General features: G+C 64.4%; 1 protein-coding gene across 1 annotated transcript in view; it reads right to left on the bottom strand.

Moving 5' to 3' along the window:
* ANO1 (anoctamin 1) overlaps positions 1-27917 on the bottom strand; it is a 92020-nt gene that overhangs the window by 42953 nt on the left and 21150 nt on the right. Inside the window, 11 exon segments of the mRNA XM_058305006.1 lie at positions 2601-2761; positions 7203-7337; positions 8152-8216; positions 15266-15307; positions 18590-18645; positions 19170-19235; positions 21759-21810; positions 24815-24850; positions 24853-24871; positions 26130-26281; positions 27037-27135. Of these exon segments, the coding sequence (XP_058160989.1) occupies positions 2601-2761; positions 7203-7337; positions 8152-8216; positions 15266-15307; positions 18590-18645; positions 19170-19235; positions 21759-21810; positions 24815-24850; positions 24853-24871; positions 26130-26281; positions 27037-27135 (883 nt within the window).

The following is a 27917-nucleotide window of genomic DNA, read 5'->3' on the forward strand; positions in this document are numbered from 1 at the left end:
AGAGTGGGAGCTGCTGGGATGACATCAGGAACCCGGGGCCAGGGACTGCGGCCACGGCACTGGCCTCGGGGAACGGGGAGCGTGGCTCCTGGTGGACAGGCCCGCGGCACGAGCGCCCGCCAGGAAGCGGACCCCACGGGCAGCCAGGCCCCCGCCGCTGATCAGAGCTGGGCCGCCCCTCCCCGAGCCACTGCTCCAGCTTCCCCCACGTCCGTGGTTCCTGGCCTGACCACAAGACGGGAAATGTCTCCGACGGCAGGCAGCCAAGCCGGCTTCCTAGTTGTCCTCGGGAGAGCACGGAATTCTTTCCGCCGGGTCCTTGCTCACCTCTGTGGGCTCTTCCCGCGCCTTTCCCACCTGCCCCTGCTCCTGGCAGCCTCCATCAACGGGCCTTGCCCCTCACCACAGGACCTTGGCACACGCTGGCCCCTGGACCCCGAGGTTGTTAGCGTTGTAAGGGCAGTGAACACGTCGGTTTGGGCTTCCCGGGGTTTCCCCTCGTGTCCAGCACAGCTGCACAATAAATACTGGTAGATCAGCATCTTCCACAAGCTGGCACGATGTGGGCACCTACTCGTACGTGATTTTCTTTCATTCTCCCAGTACCCCAGTGAGGCAGGTGGCATTGCCCACATTTTGTGGTCACGGCCACAGCGACGGTGCATCGCGCCAGCTGTGCGCTCAGCACTGGCTGAGCCTTTACATCCACGATATCTAATCCTTTTTCTATCCCCATTTCATAGAGGAGGATACTGAGGTTCAGAGTGGTTTTAGGTGGTGAAGGGGCCGGAGCTCCGAGGGCAGGTATGAAACGCACCCTGGGGGACGTGAGCGGACCACGGTGGGTGGGCCCTGGGTGATTTCCCAATGGCGAGGGGGACGTGGTGCCTACTGGCCACCTCCCTCCACCAACACCGGCCGTCTCAGTGTGGGCTCTCGAGCCAGACAGGCCCTGGAACCCCACATGAGGCCCCGGAAGGGAGCCGGCCGGGTCCACGAGGAGGGCTCCCGCGTGAGAACCGGCCTTTCTGATTGAGCCGCTGGGTGTGGGTGCGAGTGTGTGTGCGAGTGCCCGTTCCAGGGAGGAGACGCCACGCCAGGGTCTCCTGATAAGGACACAGATGCCGGGGCGGGGATGGGGCAGGGTGGGGTCTGCACGAAGGCACTGCCAGGGCCCAAGCGCGAGCCGCCCAGGCCTCGCGCTTCCAGCCAGCAGCAGAGGGCTGGGGAGGGCAGGCGCCCGCCCCTCTGTGCACACCGCCCCCGAGTCACGCAGGTCCAGCCGGGCCCGAGCCCTGGCGCCAGCGTGTCCAGGCCCATGGGGCCAAGAAGCCCAGTGCCCTGCAGGACACCCCCGGCCAGGCAGACACGGCTGGCGAGAGCACTGGGTCCCGGCAGCGGCGTGTCCCGGCAGCGGCGAGGGGCTCGGCTCCGCCGGGAGGGAGCAGCCTCGGGCTCCGGAGGCCGCTCGGGCTGGGCGCTGGCTCTGCCCCTGCTCGGGCGCAGCCCTGGGCAGCTCAGAGCGGGTGCTGTCTCCCCCTTCTCTCCTACTACAAACCTTCCTGCGCTTCCGAACAGCCCCCCCCAATAGCCGCCCCTCGGCCCAGGGGGGCCTCTGTGAACCCCCTCCCCTTGGTGACAGGGTGGGGGCTGGTCCTGAATTCTGTGCCTGGTCCTCGGGGAGGCCCAGCGCCCGGGCAGGTGAGGGCGCATGGAGCTGCACACCCGGCGGACGGGAGGCAGCCTCTGCTGCTCAGCTGCAAAACCACTGCCCTTCCGGCCCCCGGGCAGCCATGGTGGACCCACTGAGTGCCCAGGGACGCACCCCACGGCAGGGCACCGGGATCCTGGGTGTAGCCCCCGAGCCCGCCCCTCAGCGGGAGGCACCTGGCAGCCTGCCCCCAGCACCTCCTTTCTCCACCTGGACCCCTGCCTCACCCCCCCCATCTTCCAGACTCAACACAAGCACTGAGGGAGAGGGTGGGGGAGGGTGAGGGAGAGGGTGGAGGAGGGAGGGGTGGGGGAGAGGGTGGGGACAGGGGACAGGGGGTGGGGGAAGGGGTGGGAGAGTGGATGGGGAGGGGGAGGAAGGAGGGGGGAGTGGAGAGGGGAGGGGGAGGAGGGCGTGGGTGGGGAGAGGGTAGGGACAGAGAATGGGAAACGGGACAGGGGGTGGGGAAAGGGGTGGGAGAGTGGATGGGGGAGGGGTGAGGAGGGAGTGGGTGGGAAGAGTGAAGAGGGGAGGGGGAGGAGGGAGTGGGTGGGGGGAGGAGTGGAGCGGGGAGGGGAGGCGGGCGTGGGTGGGGGAGGGGGAGGGGTGGGGGGGCCCAGCTTGCCCTGAGGGATGTATCATCAGCAGCAGCATACAAGCTGGACCTCGGGGCCCCTGCCCCCGTGTTGCAAACCTGCCCTCCTGGGTGACCCACGTGGCCCCCGGAGGGCCCTTTTCTAGAGGCTGCAGGCACGTGGGGGTTCTTCCCCGCGCCTCCCTGGCCGCCCCTGGACGGCGGTGTGGACTCTGCTGTGGACGCGCCCCAGGAGGCAGGAGGAAGGCAAGGCGGGCGACACCCCCGGCCCCGGCCCGCGCAGGCCCTGCTTACCCCAGAGGGCCATGAAGACGGAGAAGAAGACGGTGGCGGGGTTGTCGAAGAGGTGGCTGGCGCGGGCCGTGGCGCAGGCCGAGCTCATCTTCCAGTAGCTGCACGTCTTGTCGCAGAGCGGGCACATGGTGATGTTGTGCCGCTGGTCGCACATCTCCATGCTGCAAGAGAGCGGCGGGGGCTGCTCAGGCCAGGGCCCTGCCCACCGCCCAGGAGGGCGCCGGCTCGGTCCAGCGCGCCGCCGTGGGCGCCTTCGAACGCCCCGGGATTCTTCCATCGTGCACCGGGACCCCCAAATTCCACAGGCGGCCTGGGGGCCCCTTGCTTCGCGCCAGGAGAGAGAACCACGAGGGTTCAACGAGGGGGGGTGGCCCCCATGCAGCAGGCACCCAGAGCCTGGACCGGGACCTGGGATCCCAGCGAGGCCCCCTCGAACCAGTGACCCCGTGGAGGCTCGTGGGACCGGTGAGCGCCGTGCGGGCGTTTTTGCCGCAAGGTCCTGGGACACGGGGCGGGCAGGGCAAAAGCCCCCACGGGCCCACGCGTTCCGGCCTTGCTCGAGCCGCCCTCGTACCTGTTCCTCCCCCCTGGGTGTGACCCCACGAAGGAGGTGGAGAGCGCTGCTCGCCAGGAGCTCGCTCAGGACACAAGGGTGCTGGCCCAGGACGGGGGTCCTGGTGAGGGGGCTTCTGTCCCGCTGAGCTCTGGGCAGGAGTGGTGACGCCCCCGCAGCCCTGCGCCTCCCCCCGGCCCCTCTAGCACACGGGGTCTCTTCTGCTCCATGCTTAGCTGACATGGCAAGACCATCAGCTACGGGAGCCCCGCGTGAGGGACGGGCGAGGACAGGGGTCACGGCAGGGGGGGGATTTGAACCTGAGCCTCTCAGATCCGGAGGCAGTGGGAGGGGCCCCTGCCGAGGGTGGGGGGCCTGGGTTCGGGGCCTTCCTCGGCTCTTCCTTCCCCCCGAGACTGGGGCCAAGTCCCTTTAGCTGCAGCCTCAGTTTCTCTTTCTGGAAAATGGGAGGAGAGACCCAAAGCCGATCCTTCCAGGCCTGCCCTGCCCGGAACTTTCTCCTTCCTGCTGACCACGGCAAGGCTCTGGTCTCTGAACAGACACCCAGGCTATAAGGCATATTCTGGAAGGTTCCAGGGTCATCTGGGAGGAGACCAGCGTGTTTCTTTTAAGAACATTCTGGATACGCACACGCCTCTGCACCAACTGGCGCTCAGCAGTCAAGAGGCTTGAGGGCATTCCCAGTCCCATGGGCATTCCAGCTCGATTCTCTTCTCCCAGGGACCCTCACCCAACATTTGTAAGAACAGCGTGCGGGAACTGACGTGCCGGGGGGTGATGGGAAGAGGTTCTAAGAGTCGAGGCCTGCCTGGGGAAGTGGGGGTGGGAGTGGGGGTGGGAGTGGGGTGAGGGGCAGGTGTGCAGGTAGGAGGAAGTGTGGCTCTCCACCTCGGCCCTGCCTCTCATTATCTGCACGGCCCTAGGCCTCAGTCTCCCCACCTGCAGAACGGGCATGCTGACAACGAAGGGCACCCAGCTATCGGGCTGCCAGCTGAAGCCCCTGGAAGGCAGCCTGGCCCCCTCAGGCCACACCCCCTAGCGGGTGCGGACAGCCAAGCACCTCACAAGCGCTGTGGTTTGAAAAGAAAGCACCGGGACGCGGATTTGGCTCAACTGATAGAGCATCCACCTACCACATGGGAGGTCAAACCCAGGGCCTCCTGACCCGTGTGGAGCTGGCTCACACGCAGTGCTGATGCGCGCAAGGAGTGCCGTGCCACGCAGGGGTGTCCCCCGCATAGGGGAGCCCCACGCGCAAGAGTGAGCCAAGGAGAGCTGCCCAGTGTGAAAAAGTGCAGCCTGCCCAGGAGTGGTGCCGCACACACAAAGAGCTGACACAAAACAACGCTGACACAGTGAGATGACACAACAAAACAAGACACAGATTCCCAGTGCCACTGACAAGAATGCGAGCGGACACAGAAGAACACACAGCGAATGGACACAGAGAGCAGACAACTGGGGGGAGGGGAAGGGGAGAGAAATAAATAAAAAATAAATCCTTAAAAAAAACAAAAAAGAAAGCCCGGAAACCTGCAACTGCTCTAAAAAACAAACAAAAACACCTGCAGTCCCTCTGGCTGAGCGGCCTCCTGAGCCCCTGCTGAGGAGAAGAGGGGACGGCGAGAGAGGCAGAAGATCTGCAGGTGACGTGCCCGAGCTCCACTCCAGGGTGCCTGCAGATGGCAGCCCATCCTCCCCGCCCCCCAGGGCTGCAGTGACGACCCTGGCTCGAGCGTGGGGGGCCAGGGGCCCTCGAGCCGCTGGCACACCAGGGCCCCTCTCCCAGCCGCGGCTCCCAGCGGACGCCACCAGCCAGCCAAAGGGCCCTTCGCGGCCGGTGTGGGACCTTCCACCCGCTTGGCGCTTCCACCATCAGCCCAAACAAAGGCAAGGAATGGGGGGACCTGCACCCCAGAGTGGCTGGAGGGCCAGGGGCCGGGCTGCCTGTAGCCATCGGGGGGGGGCACGCCCCGGCTTGGCTCAGAGGGCACCGAGGGATCCAGGCTGAGACAGGAACAGGCACCCCGCGGGCAGCTGGGTCCCGAGCAAACACCGCCCGCCTCTCTGGCCCTCTGACAAGGTGGTCAGCACCCTGAGGCCGTGGCGTCCCCAGGGAGTCCACGTGGGCAGCCTCCTGCCGAGGCCGCCTGGGGCAGGGGAGGGGCGCCCAGGCCTGTCCTCCCGGGCCAGCGTCCCCACGGGGAGGGCACTTCCTCTCGACTCTGAGCTCGACCTGACGTTCCCACCAAGCCCGGGCCACTTCCATCTTTCCCACAGTCCAACCCCAAGCAGAGTGACCTCATGCCATATTTGCAAAAAAGGGGCACGCTTGCTCCTGCCCGTGGCCAAAATAACCCTGCTGGAGAGATAAGCCGGATTCCTCTCGGGGTTCGACGCGGGGCGGGCGGATAGTTGAGGTGTTATTCATGCACGAACCCAGAACTGAAACCAAACCTCCCCGGACACGGCCTTCGGAGCTGTGCGCCGTGACGAGCCAATTCTTCCCTAGGTTGGAGACTCACCGGCCCGTAACTGCCTGGAAATACTGATGGGTTTTCCAAGCAGCAGCGTCAGTTGACAGACACTTGCCAGGCGGCTAGAAATAGAACCCAAGTGCGGGAAGCGGACGTGGCCCAGTGGTTAGGGCGTCCGTCTAGCACATGGGAGGTCCGCGGTTCAAACCCCGGGCCTCCTTGACCCGTGTGGAGCTGGCCCACGCACAGTGCTGATGTGCGCAAGGAGTGCCCTGCCACGCAGGGGTGTCCCCCACGTAGGGGAGCCCCACGCGCAAAGGAGTGCACCCCGTAAGGAGAGCCGCCCAGCGCGAAAGAAAGTGCAGCCTGCCCAGGAATGGCGCCACCCACATGGAGAGCTGACACAACAAGATGATGCAACAAAAAGAAACACAGATTCCCGTGCCGCTGACAACAGCAGTGGATAAAGAGGAAGACACAGCAAATAGACACAGAGAACAGACAACCACGGGGGGTGAGGAGGGGAAGGGAAGAGAAATAAATAAATAAATCTTAAAAAAAAAAAAAAAAAGAACCAAAGTGACGTCGCGGCACTCTGCGCGGATGCTGCCACCTTCCGGAAGGCCACCTTTTTTGCACACGGAAGGGGTGCCCCGAGCCTCTCGGCCACCGCCCTGGCATCTTAAAGACATGGTGCAGTCCTCTCCGGGTGGGCTTTGGCTAATGGAGAGAGTCCTGAGGGTCCAGCCCATGGCCGGGCCTGCCTGCCACTTTGGGGAACGGCACCCCTGCGCCCCCTGTGCCGCGAGCCCCGGCAGGCAGCAGAGGGAACAGCCGCGCTGCACTCGGGGGTCGGCCCCAGGCTGCCCCTGCCCCACTCCCCGAGCAGGGAGAAGGCAGCTTCCCTAGGCTCGGGCCTTCACGCCCTCCGGTCGTGCACCTTCCGCGCCCACAGCCCAAGGCGCGGCCCGAGAGCTCTCGGGAGGCTGGGCGTGCGCCCGGGGTCTTGTGGAGAAGCCCGAGTCCCGGGGAAGCATTGTAAAGCTACGGGGCCCCCAAGCAAAGGCCCGCTCCTCATCCTACTCCATGGGCATTTGGAAGTAGGACCCTTGGACGACACATCACAGTCAATTGGTGGACACGTTAGTTAATTTGAGGACACATTTGTGAAAAGGGCCTCCGGAGGTCCTCTTTGGGGTGGCCAGACTATCCGGGTGGGCCGTGAGACGTGCCACGGAAGGCCTCGGAGAGAGAAGCCAGAGGCTAAAGCAAGCGGCAGGAGGTGGTCTCCATGGGCTGGGGACAGAGATGACCGCCAGGGGTCCCAAAGACCGTCCGCGAGGCAAGCCGGCCCCAGAAGGCTGCAGACTTTGGGGAGAAAGCACGGCCTTGCCGCAGCCTCGAGGCTGGACGTCCAGCCTCCCATACCCCGAGACCAGACACCCCGCGGTCGAGCCGGCCCGCTCCGTGCCTAGCAGCCCCGGCCAGCTCAGGGCCCCTCCCGGGAAGGGGCGCTCGGTCGGGGCAGGCCGGGCGGGGCCGCCCGCCTACCTGGGGATGTTTTCGTCGACGGTGGCACATCCGTAGAGAAAGACGATGATGCCGACGACGGAGGCCGGGATGAGCATCTGCGTGTACACACCCAGCCAGGCGAAGTACAGGCCGATCTTCTCACCGAAGTACTTCCTGCACCGCCCAGGCCCGGCGGAGAAAGGTGCCCGGGTCAGTGCCGGCGACAGACACGCAGGGCCCGCCTCGCAAGCGACAGCACGACACAGGGGCCTGGTTCCCTCGTCCCGGGAGCCAAGCGGGGGTCAGCCCGGCCCCCGGGCTCGGCTTCCTCACTGCCCTCCTGAGCCCACCGCCCGCGTACCCGGGAAGCAGGGGCAGTCCCCGGGGCGGTGCACGCCGGCGGGTGTGGACGTGTTTCCCGAGAGGCCAGCCCCGTGAAGTGCCGTCCAGCATCAGAACTAGAAAGGACTTGGGCAGGGAGGTGCTGAGACAAGCAGTCGCCCCGCATCTTAAGAGGCCACGGCCCCTCCATGGCCCCTCCACGGCTTAAGTGCATTTCCACGGGCCCGACGCTAACCGACGGGGCTCGCAGGACCTAACCGGCTTGGCCCTTCTTAGGCTGTGGGGACAGAGGTTCCCTGGAGAGGTGGCAAATCACCCGGACAGGCAATTTTCCATGTTTCCAGGCAGCTCTTCCCTGCCCTTTACCCTGTGGCCTCCCAGCCAGGCCCGGCAGGGGGTGAATTTAGGGTGGTAAAATCGATGGGGCAAAGGCCACTCTCCAGGGAACGGGGAGACCCTGCTTAGCACGGACTGGGGATCCTCTACCCAGCTCCTGGCACCCCCTTCAAGCTCAAACAGGTCCCCGGTCGCTGCCTCTTTAGTGCGGTCAAGTCCCACGGGGACGTCCGCTGGACTGACGGCTCTGTGGCTACCCCTTGCACCGCCGCGGCCCGAGGAGCCTGCCCTGCCCATCGCACCCGCTTACCTGACCAGGTCGATGGGCTGGTATTTGTAGAAGACCCTGTAACTGGCCCACTCTTCGTACAGGAGCTGGGGGAGAGAAGCGGAGGGGGGCAGGTGAAAACTCGGCTGAGGACAGAGATGAGCTGGTGGACGTCGCCGTAGCCACATCATTCATCCGTGCATTCACTCGTACGTTCAGTCACTCATTGTGCGTTGGCCGTGCCTGGTACCAGCGTGGGCGCTGGGCTCTCGGAGGTGAGAGCCGGAGACACAGCCCTGAGCCCGTGGGGCTTCCGTCCTGGGGGGAGATGGACACTGCTAGGGAGTGGACTGTGTCCCCCGAAAGGCATGTTTGAGTCTAACCCACGCTCATTTTAGAGGCAAGTGGTCAGTTAAATGAGGAGAGTGGGCCTGAGCCAAACAACTGGGTCCCCCCGAGAAGAGGGACTGGGGCAGACACAGACACCAAAAGGCCAGTGAGGATGGAGGCAGAGCCGGGATTGGGGCGTCCCCAGGACAAGGGATGCCCAAGGACGGCCGGTGCCCCTGGAAGCTGGAGGGGGCCGGAGGAGCCTCCCGCCGGCTTCAGAGGGCACAGAGCCCGGCCGCCCCTAGGCCTGGGACGTCCGCCTCCCAAGCGAGGAAACCATTTCTGGGGCTTTAAGCACCCCCGGTGGGCCCCCTGTCTTGGCAGACACTAAGGAAGAGATGAAACTGACCACCTCTCTCCAGCTCTGGGAAGGGCCCTCCAAATCAGGGTGCAGCAGGCAGACCCCATGGGGGCTGGGTGGGGGCCGGGCAGGGCGGCGGTGGGGGTCCAGGAACAAGAAGGGGCTGAAGACTTGAGGTGTGGGTGGGGACAAGAGAGAATCTCCTGGCCCGACAGGCCCTCTCTCTACAGGAGCTGACCTGGAATTCTTCTCCCGCGACCTGGCCCGGGAGGCTTTCCCCTCCAGGTTTCTTGGTTGTCCCCATCAGGGAGCAAGCCGATTGTGACAAAGAGCAGAAACGACCAGCCTTTTTTTTGAGTGGAGAAATACTGATGGCAAAATTTTACCAAGTCTGGGTAGCAAAGACAGCGTGACTCTGTCTCCAGGGATGGGCCAGGCTCAGCGAAGGAAATGAAGCCCACCCCCACCCCCGCTACCCCGAGGCCTCGGGAAGGACGCTGTGAGTTAGGTGGATCCGCAGATGGAAGCCTGGTATGAACAGGCTGACGCGTGAGGACTGCTGCTCAAAAAACAAACAGGAAGCGGATGTGGCTCAACGGACAGAGCATCCGCCTACATGGGAGGTCCAGGGCTCAAACCCTGGGCCTCCCTGACCCGTGTGGAGCTGGCCCATGCGCAGTGCTGATGCGCGCAAGGAGTGCCCTGCCACGCAGGGGTGTCCCCCGCGTAGGGGAGCCCCACGCGCAAGGAGTGCGCCCAGTAAGGAGAGCCGCCCAGCGAGAAAGGAAGTGCAGCCTGCCCAAGAGTGGTGCCGCACACACGGAGAGCTGACACAGCAAGATGACACAAAAGGATCACAGACTCCCGGTGCTGCTGATAAGGATAGTATCGGTCACAGAAGAACACACAGTGAATGGACACAGAGAGCACACAACTGGAGGGAGGGAGGAATTAAAAAAAATAATAAATCTTTAAAACAAAAAAACAAAAAACCCTCATGCTCGGTGGGTAGTTAATGCTTTTACTGGCCTTAGCTCAAGCCAAGCTCATGTATCACGCCCTCCAGGTACAGGGCGGCCCTCGCTGAACGGAGGAGGGGCTTGTCTGGGGCTTGTTGTCCCCCGAGGCAGGTGGGTCGAGTGGCTTAGCCCAGGACAGCCAAGGGCCAGCTGCCCACCAGGAGCCAGAGGGAGGCCAGGAGACCATTTACTCAGCTCAAAGCCCCTGTGCCAGGCCCAGCCACCCCCCAAATCGAGTCTGAGGTCCCGGCAGGAGGGACCCCAGGAGCCCTCCGTCACACGTCCTCTCCATCCTCAGGGGATGGGAAATGGGGCTTTGACATCTCAGTGACCGACATGGCTGGTGCGTCTGAGCCCTCCATCTGGGGTCATTCCTAGGGTTGCCAATGGGGAAGTGGGGGGCAGCCTCAGGTGGCAGACAAAGGGCACTTGGCTACAGCCCACTGTCACCACCCCACGGGCAAAGGACTTCCCCCTGGGGCTTCCAGCCTCACAACACCGGAGGTGGCGAGGCTGGCTGGAGAGGAGTGGGCTGGCCGAGACCCCCATGTCTTGCCCCGCCCCGAGGAGGCTCGGAGGGGCCGGCGAGGGCTGGGTTTGCCCCGAGACGAGACACGAACAGGAGGGCAATTCCTGATGGGAAGAAGCAGGGAAGGGCAGAAGGGCCTTGTGCTCGTGGTCAGGCTCCAGCGTGGACACGGCAGGGGGCTGGCAAAAATGCCATGCTGCGTGCAGACCTGCGCCAGGCGGGTTCCTGGCCTCTGAGCCCACCACTGTCACGTTTTTTTCTACATTGGGGGGTCTCCTAAATTCAGATTTTGCTGTGGCCACATGAAAACATACATAATTTTGTATCATCAACCCAAGCACTCTCCTCGACTGCCTTGGAAAACCCAGAGCTGAAGATGTGACTGTATACGATCCAAGATACCTTGCAAGGAAGGCTTTAAAAATTTAAAATAGGCAAGAGGGAGGGGACGAGCTTCCGCAGAAAGGGGCAGGGGCTCCCAGAGGCGCCCTCTTGGTAATGTCTGCGCTCCTTCTGTAGCTCTGCGAGCCGCCTGGGCGCTGTTTCAATGCACTCGCCTCTGAAATGGGGATGGAGGCAACATGGAGAAGCAGGGTGCTTTCTGCCTAACTAGGGGAACCCCGCCCACCCTGGCTTTCCCGCTCTCATCTCTGCAAGCGCGTTTCCCTTGGCCCAGGAGCCTTCCGTCAGTGGCTCAAGCAGGAGGGACAGGGCTTGAAGGAACAGCGGTGAGGCTCGTGCTGGGGCGACCAGCGCTGCCCCTGGGTGGGGCTGGACCCCCTGCCCCAGCTGGGGTGATGGCACTGCTGCACCCTGATGGGGGACCCCGGCAGCCCACCTCCCCCTGTGGCCCTGCGTGAGTGACCAGGGCAGGCCCCTCCCCCTCTGACCCCCAGCGGGTGACCCGGGAAGTGCCCCCTCCTCCGAGCCCCTCGCCTCCTGTATCTGGAAGGCGGGCATCGTTCTTCCTAGTAACTGAGAATCTGGGGGTCTCAGGGGCGCCCCCCTGCTCCAGACAGGGCAGACGTTGGGGTTGGTTTGGGTCAGCACGCCTGGCCACGCGGGGAGCGAGGAAAAGGTGCTCCGAGCCAGCCGCGCTCCTTGAAGGGACCCGGGGGCAAGGCGGCCAGCCACCCCCCGCCCCGGGCACCTCCTCCCAGACCTGGGGTGAAATCACCGGTGACACCACAGACAGGCTGGGGGGCTGCACCAGAGAGGGAGGGAGGGAGGGAGAGGAGGAAAGGAAAAGGGGCAGGGGGGAGAGGGAGAGAGGTAGAGAAAAGGAGAGGGGAGAGAGGGAGGGAGAGAGAGGAGGAGGGGAAGAGGAGAGGGAAGGAGGATAGAGAGGAGGAGGAAGAGAAGAAGAAAGCAAGGGAGGAGAGGGAAAATGGGGGAGGGAGGGGGAGAGTGGAGGGAACCTGAGGGTGAGGAAGCGGGCCCACCGGGCAGGGGGTCACTGTGTCCCTGGGCCTGTCTGGCTCAGACAGCACCATCCACGGCCCCTCCTGCCCCCTCCCTCACGTCAACCATTTTACCCCGGGGGCATCTGCTTCCTGCCAAGAAGGTAGCATCAATCTCCCTGAGGCCCCGAGAAGGAATCTAAACTTAAGGGAATCTAAACTTAAGATCCCGTGTTGTCACTGGAAGAAATTCCAGGGATGAGTCTTGGCTTTAGTGAGCAGGGGGGAGGCGAGTGGGGGGAGGCGAGTGGGGGGAGGCGAGTGGGGGGAGGCGAGTGGGGGGAGGCGAGTGGGCAGAGGGGTGGGCAGGGCTGGAGAGCCAGGTGACCCGGAAGCTTCTGAGCACCCAGACCTGGGAGATGTCCCGGCCCACCCCGCCCCGCGTCTTTACTCCTCCCGCAAGTGCATCCATCCCAGCTCCCACATTCTCAACTGGATCTTCCCTACGTCCCCGTTGCCTCTCTCTCCCCCTAAAATTACAGGTTTTTTGGTGAAGAATCGAATGAAGGAATGAGTGAATGAATGACAGGTCCAGGGCCCTGCGGCCCCCAGTCCAGCAGAGTTGGAGCAGACCCCAATCCCCTGCTGGAGAACATCCCCCCAAGATCCAGGCAAGTCCCGGCCTGGAGGTCTAGCTGTCCCTGCTCCACAGGGCCCAAGCTGGCTGCTCCTCCAGGGCCCTGACAGGAAGACCAGCAACGGGCCACCGGCACACCTTCCGGCATATTCCTCGTGCCATCAGGACTTAGTCCTGTGTCGCTCTGAAATCACCCAAGGAAGGCGCGCCGGCCTCCAAGGGCCCCCACACGCCTGCCCTTTGGGGAACAGGCCGAGAGGCAGGACGGCTCGGCCTCCACGTCCCCACTCCTGCTTGTCCCACCTGCTCGCTGCCCTCTGCTGCTCTGACACAGCCCAGGAAAAGGTCCTTGGCTGTGCTCACCCTTCTATCCTCAGATACCTGGAGTAGGTGCTTGAGGCTCTTGCCACTGACGGGACCAATAATGAGGGAGTCACAGATTTTGTCAGAGATAGAAATTGCTTCAATGGAAGAGATTTCATTGAACCACAGATTTTGTCATTGAAAAGGTAAAATACTCAGAATCAGGTTAAAATGGGGTCACCAGGAGAGAATGAAGTTCTCCAGAGTTCTGAGTTAGGATCCACATACCTATCTGGACCATTTGTTCTCGCTTTTACTCCCCACCCATCCATCTACCCATCGATCCGTCATCCATCCACCCACCAACCCACCCAACCATCTATCCATCCATTCATTATCCATCCATCCATCCATCATCTAGCCACCCATCCACCCATCCACTATCTATCCGTCGCTGCTGCCCACGGACCAGGCCTTGTACTCAATGCTGGAATATAAAATCAAATGGCAGGAGAGAGGAAGGGGCAACCTCGCGGGCAGGGGCAAAGCTGCGCTTGTCTTTGATGGGCTTGGCACAAGGTAGTGCCCAGCTAACTAGTCCTGAGTGAGACGGTCCGGTCACCAACGTGACCATGCAGATGAGTGGTCTCGAGATGTAAAGGTGCCCAGTGTGGCTGGAGATGGGGGGGGGTGGCATTAGGGTGGAGGGCCTGTGACTTGGAGAACTGAACTCAGCCGCCAAGGGGTCACTGGTGCCCGTGGAGCAAGCACTGCAGCCCACCCGTCAGGACAGGTCCGCGGCGGGGACGCTGCTTCCCACACGGGATGGGGCTGGGGCCTCCCCACAAGCCACGCGGTCCCTGTGAATGCCAGATGTCACACTAAAAATAACCAAATATGTCATTTTTTGCGCTAGATACGATAGCATCTTCAGCTAGATTCCCGGGCAGGCAAGCTGGATCAAATGCCAAAGGCCTGAAAACACAGATGGGGCAGGGGGAGGGGGAGGACAGGCTGAAGCAAGAACATTCCACGCCCCCAGGTCCCGGCCCCGCGGCTCGGGGCTGTGCCCCTGCGCTTTGTGGGGAGGGGTCTGCACCCACCGTCCTCGGGGCAAGGTGCAGGGCCAGCGGCTGAGGAGAAGGGGCTCTGGGCTGTCGAGGAACCGGGAGGGCCCGTGTGGAAGCTGGAGGGGGACGTGGTATCTGGGCGCGGGCAGTGTGCGGGGCGGGGGGGAAAGGTGGCTTTGTGAAGGGCGTGCCCCCAGGGAAGACGGTGGAGGAGCAGGGCTTCCTGGGGCCCCGGAGGGAAGGAGCGAGGGGCCTGGAGGGGCCTTAGGGACAGTCACCAAAGAAGTAAAAGTTGCTCAGAGTTTCCCAAAGTGTGTTCCACAGAACCCTAACTCAATAGCTTTTTCACTAAAAAGGGTTCCAGGTCAGGAAAGTTTGAGAAATGCTGGGCTGAACCAGGCCGAGCAGGTTTCCCCTGGCAGTGGGCGGGGGGCGGGGGGGCGGGAAGCTGGGGGTCGGGAGCACAGCAATTTCCAAACGTATCTGCCCAGAGGCAACGCGGGATTAGGCCAAGACCAGCAGAGGCCAATGCAAGTTTCAACCCCGAGCGGGAAGGAAAGCAGAGGGGGTTCCCTGAGGAGCTCATCCTTTCCTTTCACGGGCTCACAATTGCCTGCTGCTGTGGTGGGGGGCGGTGAACCATGCCCCCCAAAATGACATGTTCAAATTCTGACCCGGCCCTGTGAACGGGACCTTGTGTGGAAAGTTGCGCCACGGTGGGGCAGGCAGGCCCGAACCCAGCACGCTGCTGTGCTTAGAGGAGCGTGGGGTGGCGCTGGGTGACGAGGGGCAAGCCGGAGCGGCCAGGGCTGCTGGGGGGCTCCAGGGCTGCTGGGGGGCTCCAGGGCTGCTGGGGGGCTTCAAGGCTACTGGGTAGCTCTAGGGCCATGTGGGGCTCCAGGGTCGCCTGGGGGCTCCCAGGCCACGTGGGGGGCTCCAGGGCTGCCTGGGGGCTCCAGGACTACTGGGGGGCTCTAGAGCTACTGGGGGGCTCCAGGGCTGTTGGGGGGCTCTAGGGCTACTGGGGGCTCCAGGGCTACTGGGGGGCTCTAGGGCTGCTGGGGGGCTCCAGGGCTACTGGGGGGCTCCAGGGCTACTGGGGGGCTCCAGGGCTACTGGGGGCTCAAGGGGCACCAGGAAGAGCGTCCTCCCTGGACCCCCGGAGGGAGCCCAGCCATGCCCACACGACTCTGGACTTGCCCCTCCAGAACCGAGAGGCCACAGATTTCTGAGGCTTAAGCTGCCCAGTTTGTGGTGGCACCAGAACACCGTGACAGCTGCCACATGGGACTTCTGAGGACCAGAAAAGGGTGAGGACCAGCCAGAGGCGCTCACTGACGGGCCTTCCTCCCAATAGCGGGGAGCCGAGCCCGCGGCAGGGGCCCGGAGGGGGACTTTGGGGGTAGACGGAGGGCCCCCCCCCGCACAGGCCCAGACCCTCGCCGCCCCCCGCCGCCAGCCCTCTCCAGGCCCTGACGTGGCCGCCCGCCTCGGCGCACCTGCTTACCTTCCTGTCGTTGAACTCGACGTTTTCGCCATCGTAGTCGCCCTGTTGAAACAAAGGGAGCTCCTGCTGTGTCTGCAGCACTTCAGGTCGCTCGAGTCACGACCTTTCAAAACAAACCAGCCATCCTCACTGTTGCGGGACACCGCGGGCCGCCCTCGTCCTCTGGATCCTCTTCTCTGTGAATCATGTCGGCCACCCATCCCTGCGGCACCCAGGAAGCCCGGGCCGCCCTCACTCCCATGCAGACAGGACCCCCCCAGTCGGTTCCCTGGGATTGCAACATAAAAGAAGGGCGGCTTTTTGGAGTGGAAGAATCAAAGGAGCAGGGTGAAGTACGCCCCGCTCTGCTGGGAAGTCCCAGCTTGTGTCTTGTGCCCAGCGCTGCTTCCACTCTGGAGAGCGCACGAGACAGTCCCTAAACGGCCTCCCCACCTGGGGACCCGGAACCCACGAGCCAGTTTTACAGGGGGAACCACTGAGGCTCCGAGCAGCAGGCTGCCTTTACGGAGATCCCGTGGCTAAGTCTGGGACTTGGCTCCAGGTCTCCGAATCCGAAGGAAGGAAAGAAGCACCGACAACGTGCAGAACGAGCCCAACGTGCAGTCGTGGCGGATTCGGAAAACCACGGAGGGCGGCGCGGGAGGCCCCGGGCCCTGCGAGGCAGGCTCTCGGGCAGGCAAGGCGCTGGCCTCCTGGAGGGCCACCTGGGCCCCCCCCACCCCGGCTCCTCTGCCCGGGGTGGGATGACCTGACCGAGTGCCCGAACAGGCCGACCCCAGCGCCCGAGCACAGTTTCACCCGTTTCCTCCCGCGCCTTCCCCTGAGGCCTCACCCGCCCCAGGCCCGACTCCTGCCAGCACCTCCCGTTTCCCTTTCTGCGGCCGAGATGGACACCCCTCGCTGCCAGGAGCAGCCAGCTGGCCGCCTCGAGGGGGCAGGTGCCAATCAGGAAGGAAGCCACAAAGGCGCCGGGCAGCCAACCTAAATGTCAGCGTCCCTTCTCTCTAGGTGACACGCCCGAACGGCAGGACAGCTCCTGGGGGTCTCGCTCGGCGCCTCAGGCCCTTACTTGACCCACAATTCTATCAGGCTGTGACCTGGTCGGCAACGAGGAGGGAATGAGTGCGACAGGCGAGGCCCCGGAGGAGGCGTGAGGACGAGAGGGGCCGCTGCACAGCGGGCGGCGGGCGGGGAGGGCGGACGACTCAGCAGAGGGGGTGAAGGCCGAGAAAAATGGAGAGCGAGAGCAGAGCGTGCGCAGCCGAGAGCTGGACCCCTGCCCGGAGGCCAGGCTTGCAACGTCACTTTAGTTCCGTGTTCTCTGTGTGAGAGAGGACACGGCTCAGCTCAGGACAATTTCTTCCCCCCACGCCTGTACAGCAGCTTTGGTACTTAGCATGGAGAATGCGTGACTCAATTCCTACTCCTTCAGTCTCCTCAGAGCCCCCCCACGGCTGGGAAGAGCCCTGGGGACGGAAGCAGGGGAACTGGGCTTTGTGCCTTGGGCAAGCTGCCTCAGCTTTCCGCGCCTCGGTTTCCCTCTTTAAGGGGGACGGGCCCCCATGCTTCAGGTGTCACTGAGATCTCTGGGCAGTGGAGTTTCTCTCGGGCTCTTGGAGAGGTTTGCTGCAGGAGGGGCTAAGAAGAGGTGGGGGTGCAGCTGGGGGCTCAGGGGTCAGAGTGCCATCCAGGGCTAGCCTTAGTCCCAGCTCCCTAGGGTGGCCGTGGGACCTCAGGCAAGTTACTGGACCTCTCTGAGTCTCTGCCGGATTGAATGAGCTAGAGCTCCTACCAAGTGAACAGTATGTGCTGGATTTCTCCCTTTTCTCCCATAAGACTTCGCAGGGCTGACTGGGAGCAGGCGGGGACCTTCATCATTTTGGAGGATCACCAGCCCAGCGGCCACGCAGGAGCATGGCTGGGGGGTCTAGGTGGTAGGTTGAGGGGTCATGAGCCCGGGGGTGCAGGGCAGGGCTGTCTTCTCAGCACCCAGCAGAACCCGGTGGGAGAGTGATGGATGGAGAAGGAGGACGAGCGGGTCCCTCCACGGCAGAGCTTTGGGGGGGAGGGCGGGCAGCAGCCACGTCAGGGCTGGTGGGGCCCGAGCCCGGCCCCCGGAATCCAAGGAGCAGCAGCGCACTCGCCGAGGCGGCTCGATTCAACCCGGCACGGAGCAGCCGGGCACCTCTCGGGCACCTACTAAGTGCTGTGAGCTGGGGCTCACGAGACACACGGCAAACCAGCGGGGCCTCTGTGGTCCAGGGGCCGTGGGGGGCCCTGAGGAGGAGGGAGGAAACATGGGTGCTGGGGGAAGGAGGCGCAAGGGGGCTTCGTGCGGGCGCCCCCGTGGGAGCCGGGAGGCTGGAGCCGGGCAGTCTGAGAGGGGAGGGGGAGGGCACGGCGGGCGCACGGCACAGGCATGGAGAAGCCCGGGCTCCGTGGTGAGGCGCAGCCTCGGCGGGGAGGGGACGGGGTGACGGGCGGCAGGGCAGCCCGAGGGGCTTTCCTGGGGACATCGTCCGGGTGGAGAGCCCTCCGCTCTACGGGCACCTGCCTGTCCTCTCGTGAAAGCCCTTCCACGCCTGTCTTTCCACTGCGGCGGCTGACAATTAGAGGGGCAGGTCAGCTCCCGGCGGGGACACTGAGCCTCAGAGGGGCTGGGCGTGCCCAGGGCCCCAGGGGGCGGCCGGGCCCGGGAGTGGGGTCTCCTGGCTCCCAGCCGGGCCCTGTCCGCCGTGCTTCTCGGCTCCCAGGCCCTGCAATCGGGCGCACTCGGAAAGCTCCAGAGATCCTCCGTCCCGGGTTCCCACACTGCTCGGCCCCGCGGTCCCTTCCCAGTGCCCTGCTGACCTGCAGCCCCCGTTACCATGGAGACAAGAGAAGAGACTCCTCTCTCCCCGCCCCCGCCCCCCCAGGCAGGCCAATGCACGTTGCCGCCGACGGGGGTTATATTTGTCGGGGGGCACCGGGGGATTTGAGGCTGAGCTCGGGAAGCGGGCCAGCGCGCTGCAGAAATAAACACACGCATCCGGGCGGCGCTGCCAGGCCCGGGCGGCGGGGCGGGGAAGACACTGCAGGCCCCGCCGGCGGCGAGGGTCAGACAGAGGCGGCGCAGAGGTCCCGCCGCAGGGGCCCCCCATCTTGGTGTGGAGCTCGCCCCGTGGGTATCTTGCGGGGGGCTGAGCGGGAGGCGCGCTGACATTGACGGCGAGAACCGAGCAGGAAGCCGTGACTGCGGGAGCATCAGGCTCCTTGGGGGGGCGGCCCGCCGGGATTTGGGGGGTCCGATGACGCAGAGCTAAACGGCGCACCGGGGTCACTCACGTCGTGCAGCGGGTATGCGGCCGAGTACACACCGTTGGCCAGCAGGCTCGTGATGCCTTAAAGAGAGGAGAGAGAGCGTTACCAACAGGCCGCGTCTCCCGGGCCGCCGGCGTCGGCCGGAGGGCCAGTGTCACCGCTGTCACCAGAAGTTTTCTCAGAGCAAAACGAACCTGGCACCCAGGGTCCAGCCACCGTCCTCGGGCAGAGGGAGCCATGGCTGCGCGGTTATTGCCAAACAGACAATTAAAACATGCTCGATTGGCAGAATTAGGAAGACAGAGAGGAAACCCCAAGAAGGCGCCATTACGTCTTGGAGGCGTGAGGCGCCAGAGGCCGGTGACTCGGCTCGGTGGTCCCCAAACCTGAACTCACCAGCTACCCCCACCTGCTCGAGGCCACGCCTGTAGCTCAGAAAGGGTAGATTTTTAAGTGGTTAGAAAAGCTGAATCACGAGGAAAATACGGACGGAGAAACCGATGGCGTAAGGAGACACACGCATAATTTGGAATTAGATTTTAGGTTGATTGGAAAAGCCGAAGAGCCGCCCCGCAGACCCGCGGGCGGGGCAGGGGGCGCTTACCGTATTTACCACATTTTCGCCTTTTACTTAAAAGGGCAGATTCCTTCTTTCTTCCCTCTCCTTGCCCTGTTTACACATCCGGCCATTAGTCACCCGAAGGGCCTCGGGGGAGCAGAGCCACAGTGGGGGGAGAAGGCGCGGGTGGCGGGCACCCCGGGGGCTGGCGGGGGCTGGCGGGGGCCGGGGGACCACGCGCCAGGCTGAGGCCCTGCGCCGGCACCTTTAAACCATCGCCCGACACCCCCCGAGAGGCGGCGATGCGGGCGCCCGCTGCCGGAGGGGCCGTCGGGGCCTGCTCCGTGCGCCCTCGGAGGCCGTGGCGCAGAGCTCCCAGGAGGCCCCGGGCTGGCCACAGAACCCTCTCCTGACCCCGCTGGCCTCCCGGGTGCAGGGCGAGCCAGCGCCCTCCCGGCATGCACGGCCCTGCCCCTTGGCAGAGAAACCGGGAAAAGGACATCCTGGAATCCACTGAGCGGTCAGGGAACCCGGAGGGAGCTGTGAAATCAGGCCAGGGGAGGGGCCGGGAGCCCCTGTGCGGGGGCCAAGGGGTCCCCGGAATGAAGGGTGTGCGTGAGATGGCGGCGGTCCTCTGTCTCCCCACCGGGCAGCCAGAGGGGTCCCTGCAATTTCAAGTGGGATCCCACCCCGCTTGGCTTCCTGCGGCCCTGCCCTCGTCCCGTCGTCTCCCCGCCCTGCCTCTGCTCCGGCACCGCCGGCCTCCCTGCGGGTCCCTGGACACTCCCAATCTGGTGCTGCCACAGGCCCTTTGCACAGCTGCTGCCGCTACCTGGCAGGCTCACCCCCCGCTTTGGGCAGGGCTCTGCTCGAATGTCCCTCATCAGAGAGCCCTGTCCCGCCACCGTTTCCAACCCCCTCCCCGGCACGCCACGTCCCCGCACCCTGCCAGCTCAGGTTCTGGCTTCTCCGTGAGCTCTTGCCTAGCTCTCCCCTAGAATATAAACTCATGGAGGGCAGGGAGCCCGGCCTCTGCACAGAGCCTGGCAAGGGGTGAGTTTGTCCGTACCTGCTGCAGGTTGAATGAATGACTTGGGAGGTGGGGTGGGGCTCTGGGACAGGCACCCTGCGAAGGGGGTGCAGAGAAGGACCAGGGGCTGGGGGCCAGGCCAAGGAGGGCAGGCTGGCCTTGCTAGAAGACAGCAGAACTGCCGAGCAGACGTCACCCCCAGGACCGCTGGGACGTGCGGCGCCAGCCTCGGCCGAGCCTGCCCGGGGGCCCGGGCTCTTCGCAGCCCTTCACGGCAGTCACACGCCTTTCGAGCTGGGAGGGATCCTCCAGGGACCCGAAGGGGAAACTGAGGTCCCGACAGGGAGAAGACACGTCTGCGTCCTCTCGGCCCTGCCCACACGCCCTCTCCATCTTTTGTGCCGTGTCCGGTGCTGGTCCTGGCGGCAGGGACTTAGGGAAGCACTTTCAAAGACCTCAGCTCCCCCATTGCACCTTCCTTTCGCCCACCTCCCAGCAGCAGGGCCAGGCCTCAGCTCCCCCCGGCCCCGGGATGCCCCCAGTCCTGTCGGTTTGGGACGTGGGACTGCAGATTTCCAGCCTGGAGGAGGGCCCCCGAGGCAGCTCAGCCGTCCAGGACGAGGCCCGCCTGGCCCTGGGGGAGCCCCTCGCCAGCTCCCTGCGCCCGGGCCTGTCGCAGGCACTACACCGCCCAGAACCTGGCCCCCTGCCCCTGCCCCCACTTGACGGCCCGCAGCCCTCTTACCCCCCACAGGAAGTGGGCCCTGGCGAGGAGCCGCTCTCCTGGGCCCTGGCTCTTACTGCGCCGCGCCATAACCCCCTTGGCTGCAGCCCGGGGATGTCTCATGCTTCTCCAGCGAGATGGACTGCCAGCTGCTGGCACGGCTCCCAGCGGGCATAAAAGAGCTCCAGGAGGGCATGGCGAGAACCGGCGTTCCTGGGCTCTGAACTGGGCTGGCTCTAGCAAACGCAGCCTGCAGGTGGGGGCAGGGGGTCTCCTTCCCGAGCCTGAAGCGGGAAGGTCTTTATCTGCGGCTTAGAAGTCCGTGTGCTGGGACCCGAGGGGCCCAGTCCGGATGATTTTGTGGAAGGTTCTGGAACCAGGACTTCTGTAAATGGCCGTGCCTGGCTGAGGGGGCAGGTGGGGGCTGGAATCCAGCCCCCATTCTTTCCAGCGAGCCCTGGCGTGGGGTGGCACGGACTCAGCCCTGTCCAAACGGGGTGCTGCTTCTCGTTCGCCCCAACGCGCTTGGCCAGGCTGGACCCCGAGTCTCCAAGAGGGTTAAGGCTCCTCGGTCACCCCAAGGCTGGCTCGTTTCCAGCCCTGACTTCCTCCCCCGCGGTGAGCGAATTCCTCAAGTCCAAGTGAATGATACCTTTGTGCGGAACGGAGCCGGGCCAACCGGACGGCAGAACTGCCCCGCGGCCCCGGCCTCGCTCTCCGCCCAGCTCCCCAGCTCCCCTGTCTGAAACTGCTACACGGGCTTAAATCAAAACCCTTAAAAAAAAACCCCAACCAGCCATCCGCCGCCCGCGGAGACGATTCAAGGCGAGATTACGACTCGGAAACGAACGCTGATGTCAGGCCCCAAAAATGCCCTTACCCATGCTGTACTTGGCCTTGGTACACGTTGTTCTTTTCAAAATCTCGTACACCTATAGCAGAGACAAAAGGGGGGGCGTTACTCAAAAAGCAGCGTGGTCGAGCCCCCCGAGGGACGGCCCCGGCAGCTTTCTAGAGCCCGGCTCAGGCTCCCTAAGGCACGCCAGCTGGATCATCAAGTCTCAAAGGCTCGATGTTTCCAAGACAGTCAGCAGAGCTTGAAAAGGTCATTTCTCTCGTTTTTTTTAACATCAGAGGCGCTAAACGCTTCCCTCCCCAAGCAGTGCCGAGTCCCCCGGTCACTGTTGTCCAGAGACCCCGAGTGGCGGGCACATGGCCCCCTTTCTGCAGAGCAACGAGCTCCCCAGCCAACAGAACCACTTGCAAACGCAGCCCAGAATGTTCTGGAAACCTGGGATGGGAGGGGGGCAGGTCTCAGACTCCAGGCTCCATGGTGTCCGGATGGCCTCCAGATGGCCCCCCACACCACGAAAATGTTTGGTCGGGTGGCGTCAGTAGCCCATCACCTGTCGTTGCGCGAGGTTGCAAAAACCACCTACCCACCCCGTGCCTTGGTTTCCCCATCGGCAAAACGGGGCGGCCGTCCCCACGGGCACGCCTATGACAGCACCAGCTCCTCCCGGGAAGTTTCAAGGCTCCACGCGCGCGATCCAGCGGCCCCCGGGCCCTGCGCCCCCTGCCCCCGCCACGTCCTGGCCCGTCTCCTCCACGCCCGTGCCCCCTCAGTCGTGCCCAGGACTCCAGTGTGAGGGCTCGTATGAGGGGTCAGCTCGGCCAGCTCACGGGGCCCCGGGCTTTGGTCGAACACGCTGTCGGGTGTTGCTGGAGGCGCTGTGTAGACGCGGTGAGCGTCTACTGTCGTTGACGCCAAGTCAAGAAGCCCACACGACAACTTCCAATCGAGGGTGCCTTAAGGGCGAGACGTTCTGCCGCCCCCGCCTCCCCTCCGGACGTCCATCACGGCTGCCACTGCGGCTCCTGCCGAGGGCCCAGCTTGCACCTGCCCTGTGGAGTCTGGGCCTGCTGCCCCCACGGCGCGTGAGCCAGCTGCTTCTATCCAAGCACCTCCCAGGAGCCGCGGCCTCCAAGGGCCCTGAGCAGCGCTCACTGGACACGCTCGCCGGCGTCAGGGCCTGCGCCCTGCAGCTCCTCCTGCGGGGAGCACTTGTCCCCCGAGATGGAGACGGCCGAGTGCGCCTGCACGCCCGTCTCCTAACCCTGCTTCGTTTGTGCATTCACCCAGTGCCGTCTTCTCAAGGACTTTCTGCCTCTACCCTCCCCCCAGCCCACGGCATACAGCAGATGCTCACTAAACACCCATTCACCGAGTGGATGAATCTCCACTGGGTGCTCCCAACGGCACCCTCCTGCTGTGACCTTCCTGGCTGACCCCATCACCACGCCCGGCTGTGCTTCATCTGCCCCTCAGGCCGGCCAGCCTCATGGATCTTTCTAGAACACATCTACCCACCTCCCAATTCTTGCTCTGACACCTGCTGTGGCTCCCTACTGCCCACTGGTTAAGGCCTAAGCCCTTCTTCCCCACCTCCCACCCTGGACTGCTAACGCCAGGAGTGGCTCGGCCAGCGGGGAGGGGCTGGTGGAGGCCTTGGCGCACCTCTGCTCTCTGCCTGCAGGGACCCACCCTGACCCTCCACCACTGGCCTGACCACCCAATGGCAATGCTCTGAATCATCCCAGAGGGCCTCTGGCGGCTCACAGCCGGGCTCCGGGGTCTGTGGGAGAAGCAAACGCTCAGGGAAGTGGATCCCTGGCAGAAGCTCTCTCCGTAGCTTACGTGACACCAGCCGTTACCCCAGGGATCGCGGCCTGAGCGCAACTTTACAGCAAATTCCCAAGGAGGTGGGGACCAGGGCTTCAGATCCACAGGGGTCTCCTCCCCTCGCCTGCCCCTGCCCAGCCATCCACGTTCCCCCGAGAGCAGGAGTGAATTTACACCCTGTGCTTCTGGACGCAATTCGGCCACCCCAGACCACGTGGAGTTGGGGTGCACAGGCAGTAACTCATTCCTATCGACCCTACTCTCAGGAGAAAACGTGGAGACACGAGTCAAAACCATGGCCGAGGGTCCCCGTTATGGACTGGTGTTTGCTGTGAGCCTCCGAGGGCAGCTGATGTTTGGGCACAAAGGAGCTCTTTATCGTTTCTTATTACAGGATCTACTTGCACGCGGCATCCCCCATGATGGGGGCGGCGGGGGGTCTGAGGAAGGCTCAGGGGCACTCAAGGTCACGGCCCTGGGGGGAGGGGAGGTGGAGTGTGGACGAGACCGCATCTGCCTGTCCCCGCCCCGCCGGGGCGCCCCCGAGCCCGTGCCGCCCGCCCCGCCGCCAGCCCTGGCCGCCTGCCATTCGCCCGGCGGTGGCGGTGGACGGACAACTGTCCACACCAGGTCAGCCGGCCGCCCCCGTCCGGCCCCCCACCTCTTCCCAGCCGGGTTGGAATGCAGAGTTGGCTTCCTGGCCCGGGAAGAGAGGACGACTGCAAGAGCCGGGCTGGAAGGTTAATTTTTTGTTTGGATAAAAGTTGAGTCCCGGGCCGCGCGCAGGCCCAGCTCGGCTGGAGGCGGACCAAGCTGGCAGCCGCGGCTCAGCGTCCCGCCAGCACCCCGGGTGGGCAGGAGGGCCCGGGCGGACTTCAAACCTCAGTCTGCTGTCCGGCAAAGCCCCGGCCACCCAGCCCAGCCCGCGCCCCTCTAACGCGGCGAGAGTGGACGGCCAAGGGGGCTCCCGGGTCCTGCTGGGAACGCCGCCGCCGCCGCGAAACCTTGATGAAATGACCCGAGGGGCCTGGACCCCCTCCCCGCTTCTTTCCTTCCTCTCCCAGCTCCCGCGACAGCCGGGGGCCACGGCGTCCCTGGGCACCTCGCCGCCTCTTGGCTGCGTTATTCTAATTATTTCTGTCCCAGACAATTAGAACCGTCTTCCACCCGGGGGAGATGGGCTGAGATGAAATGATCGCCGGGCCTCCGGGGGCAGCTTGCCAGCGCGCGCTTCTCACGTGCAATTTACTTACTATCGTGCTCCGGGTTTTGCTGTCGAAAAAAGGAGTCCCTTGTCGGACAGGTCAAATCTGTGGAAATATTGGGGGAAAACGAGAGCCGGGTCAGCAGAGCTGGCTCGCCCCTTTCCAGGCCTGAGATGTCACACCCGTCCTCGTTAGCGGCGGCCGGGAAACTGGCGGAACGCCACCCCGCGTACCGGATCTGACCCCTCCCGGGGCTTCTGGAACAGTCTGTTTCATCACCCCTACCCCCCGGGGAGGCTCTGGGACCCACGCGGGTGGGCTGGGACCCCAGGGCATGCACGGGCAGACCCCCGTCCCCGAGGGGCCCCTGCCTCCTGGATGGCGGCGCAGCTCGGCCGGCGGGGGGGGCGGCGTGGCAGCCTGGGACAGTGCTGGGCATTACAACAACACCTGACACTGCCAGGCAGGTTCTGTCCTGACGTCTGGGGCCACAGAAGTGCCCCCAAGGCTTCCCGGGAGCAGAGGGGTGCCCTCAAGCCGTGCTCAGGGGAGGGCCGGGGCGGCGGCTCCAGGCCCCCCCTCCCCGGGCGCTGGCCAGGCGGGCGGCTCTGGGGCCTGCGCCTGGGAGGAGCCTGGGTGGGCAGCTCCCTCCTCTCCCGGGGGATCAGGCGCTGCCGGTCCCAAGGGTGAACCCGCGGCTCCTGAGCTGGACGCAGTTCTCCTGCCCCTCCCTCCACACCCCGAGAGGCCAGCAGCGTCCAGGGCCCACCCCCCAGGTCCCCCGGGGCACACCAAGCCTGGGCTTCCTACTCCCCCCACACCTGGGCCCGAGCCTCCCCCCCACCCAGCGAGGCTGACCCGGGTGGCTACGCCCCACCGCCCCTTGGGAACAGGGAGGAGGGAAGGTTCCAGAACAGGCGAGGCACTGCCAGGCAACCCCTGCCAGCTGCAAGTCCCCGGGGGCTCAAGACTGCTGTTGGGGACGGGCCTCAGGTCCTACTTGAGGACGCCGATGTCTGGTGTGGCAGGAGGCGGGGGGGCGGGTCCTGGGAGGGCTGGAGCAGGCAGGAGGGGAGGGGGCGTGCCGGCCAGCGAGCCGGAGACTGAACCCCCGCGTGCTCACCCAGCCACACTCTGTCCCCACCCCCCTGGAAAATAAAACGCCTCTTCCTCCTCCTTGCGAGGAATTCCCAGGATCCCCCGGGTTCCTCACCTCCCAAGCTCCCGGGAATGCGCTGCAGGGGCGTGAGCCCCTCCTCTTTGGGGGGAGGGTCCCTGGGCCCCAGCCGAGTCTCCCACAACCCGTGAGTCCCGTACGAGGCCGGGACTGCGGCGGGGGGTCCCCCCGGGGCCCCCCACTTACAGGTGCTGCTTCTCCCGGGAGAAGGGGTAGGAGAGCCTCTTGGTGGTCTGGGGCCTGTGCTCGGCCACCCGGGGCTGGATGGGGTCCGTGATCTTCTGGACCACCGAGCCGATCTTCCTGAGGAGGCCGCGCGTCTCGTTGATGTGGTACATCTGCGGGGGCGGCGACCCGGGCTGAGCTGCGGGCCCCCCTCGCAGCGGCACGTCGTGGGGGCAGCGCGGAGCACGGGCCGGGACGCCCCCTGCCACGCCCGGGCCCCCCTAGGGGCCCCCAGGACATGGTTTCGGGGGAGCCAAGCCCCAAGAGCGCTGGCAGCACGTTCCAGAAGATGTGCCCCCAAACGTTACTCTTGCTCTACAAGGCGTCAACCAGAGATTTCAGGGGGCGGGAGACGCTGGGGGGCCGCCCTTGACGGCGCTCAGCCTCGCCCGCTTCCCTCGCGACACACAGAAGTCAGGACTGACTCCAAACGAGAGCCAGGGAGCAGACCGTAACGGGAGCGGGCGTAGCTCAGTGGTTGAGCGCCTGCTTCCCACGTATGAGGTCCCAGGTTCAATCCCCGGTGCCTTCTAAAAACCAAACCCAAACGCTTTTTAACCAACAAGGTTTTTCAGATTAAAAACACAGGATCCAGGAAGCTAGGAAATGTAATTAAAACCAACGTGATAAATCAGGCAAGTGCAAAAGCCCAGGGCCCTAAGCTGAACTGCATCTGTATTATAATAAATTCTGGCGGCCTAGGGGCAGCCTCGTCCTGGGACACAGGGAGCCGGGAGGTTTGGTCCCACCCGAGCCACCCTCTTGGCTTTTCACGACAACCCAGCGCCTCGGGGCAGGGACATTTGGCTGCTGGAATCTGCGCACTGGACTTGGCAATAGATTTCGGAATAGAAACGTCACCACCAACCTTCTTTGTGGGCATCTTTAGTTTCAAAAACTCGGCTTCTCTGCACAGGACATTCCAGGGGGCGTGGATTTTTACAAACCCAACGCCGTGAATTTTGGTCTAGAAAGAGAAGAGAAGGTGCCCGTCAGGGTGGGTGGACCCTTGAAAACACTTTCAACCTCGAGACTCAAGGATGGCTGACTGAGGGCCACCGCGAGTCACCTCAGTGCTTTCGAGAGCCCGTTTCTGATGGCTGTTGGGATCCCCTCCGTGCATGATGAAGCTCAGAGAGGTCAAGGAGGCTGCCCCAGGTCACACAGGAACATTTAACAACCGGGAGGGCTGGTGTGGGGTGCCCAGGGGCAGAGACTCCAACTCCTGGCATGCCATCAGGGGGGACAGTCAAGGGTCCCCAAAGCAGTCCAGGCCACAAAAAGCCCAGGCTCTCTCGAGGCCTCCTGGGTCCCTGAGCAGGGACGAGGAGGTGGTGGCCTAAGACGGTTCACTCTGGGCGCCTTACCTCCTGGAGGGCGGGGCAAACCTCTGCCTGCCCGCAGCCTGCCCCCGGTTGCCTGCCTCTGCCCCCCCTTATCTGCACTGGAGTGAGCGCCCGGTGCAGGCGCACGGGGCAGGCCCGAGTTCAAGTCCAGCTTCCCCCCAAAGTGCAGTGAGCTTGGCCGAGCCGCCTCTCTCCCTGGTAGAGAAGGGTGGAGGGTTACCAAGCACCGTGAAGGCCTGCGCGCGGGGCTGCACGGGGGCCGACTCCATCACCTGCACACCTGCGCGTGGAGGTGGAAGGCACGGCGCCGGCCCCCTCTACGGACGGAGATGCTGAGGCCCCAGAAGCCCCCCGCCCCGGGGTCCTCGGGCAGGTGTGGGCGCTCGCACTCGAACGCAGGCCC

This window comes from Dasypus novemcinctus, chromosome 10 (genome assembly GCF_030445035.2).
Source record: "Dasypus novemcinctus isolate mDasNov1 chromosome 10, mDasNov1.1.hap2, whole genome shotgun sequence".
In the NCBI taxonomy this organism is placed as follows: domain Eukaryota; kingdom Metazoa; phylum Chordata; class Mammalia; order Cingulata; family Dasypodidae; genus Dasypus; species Dasypus novemcinctus.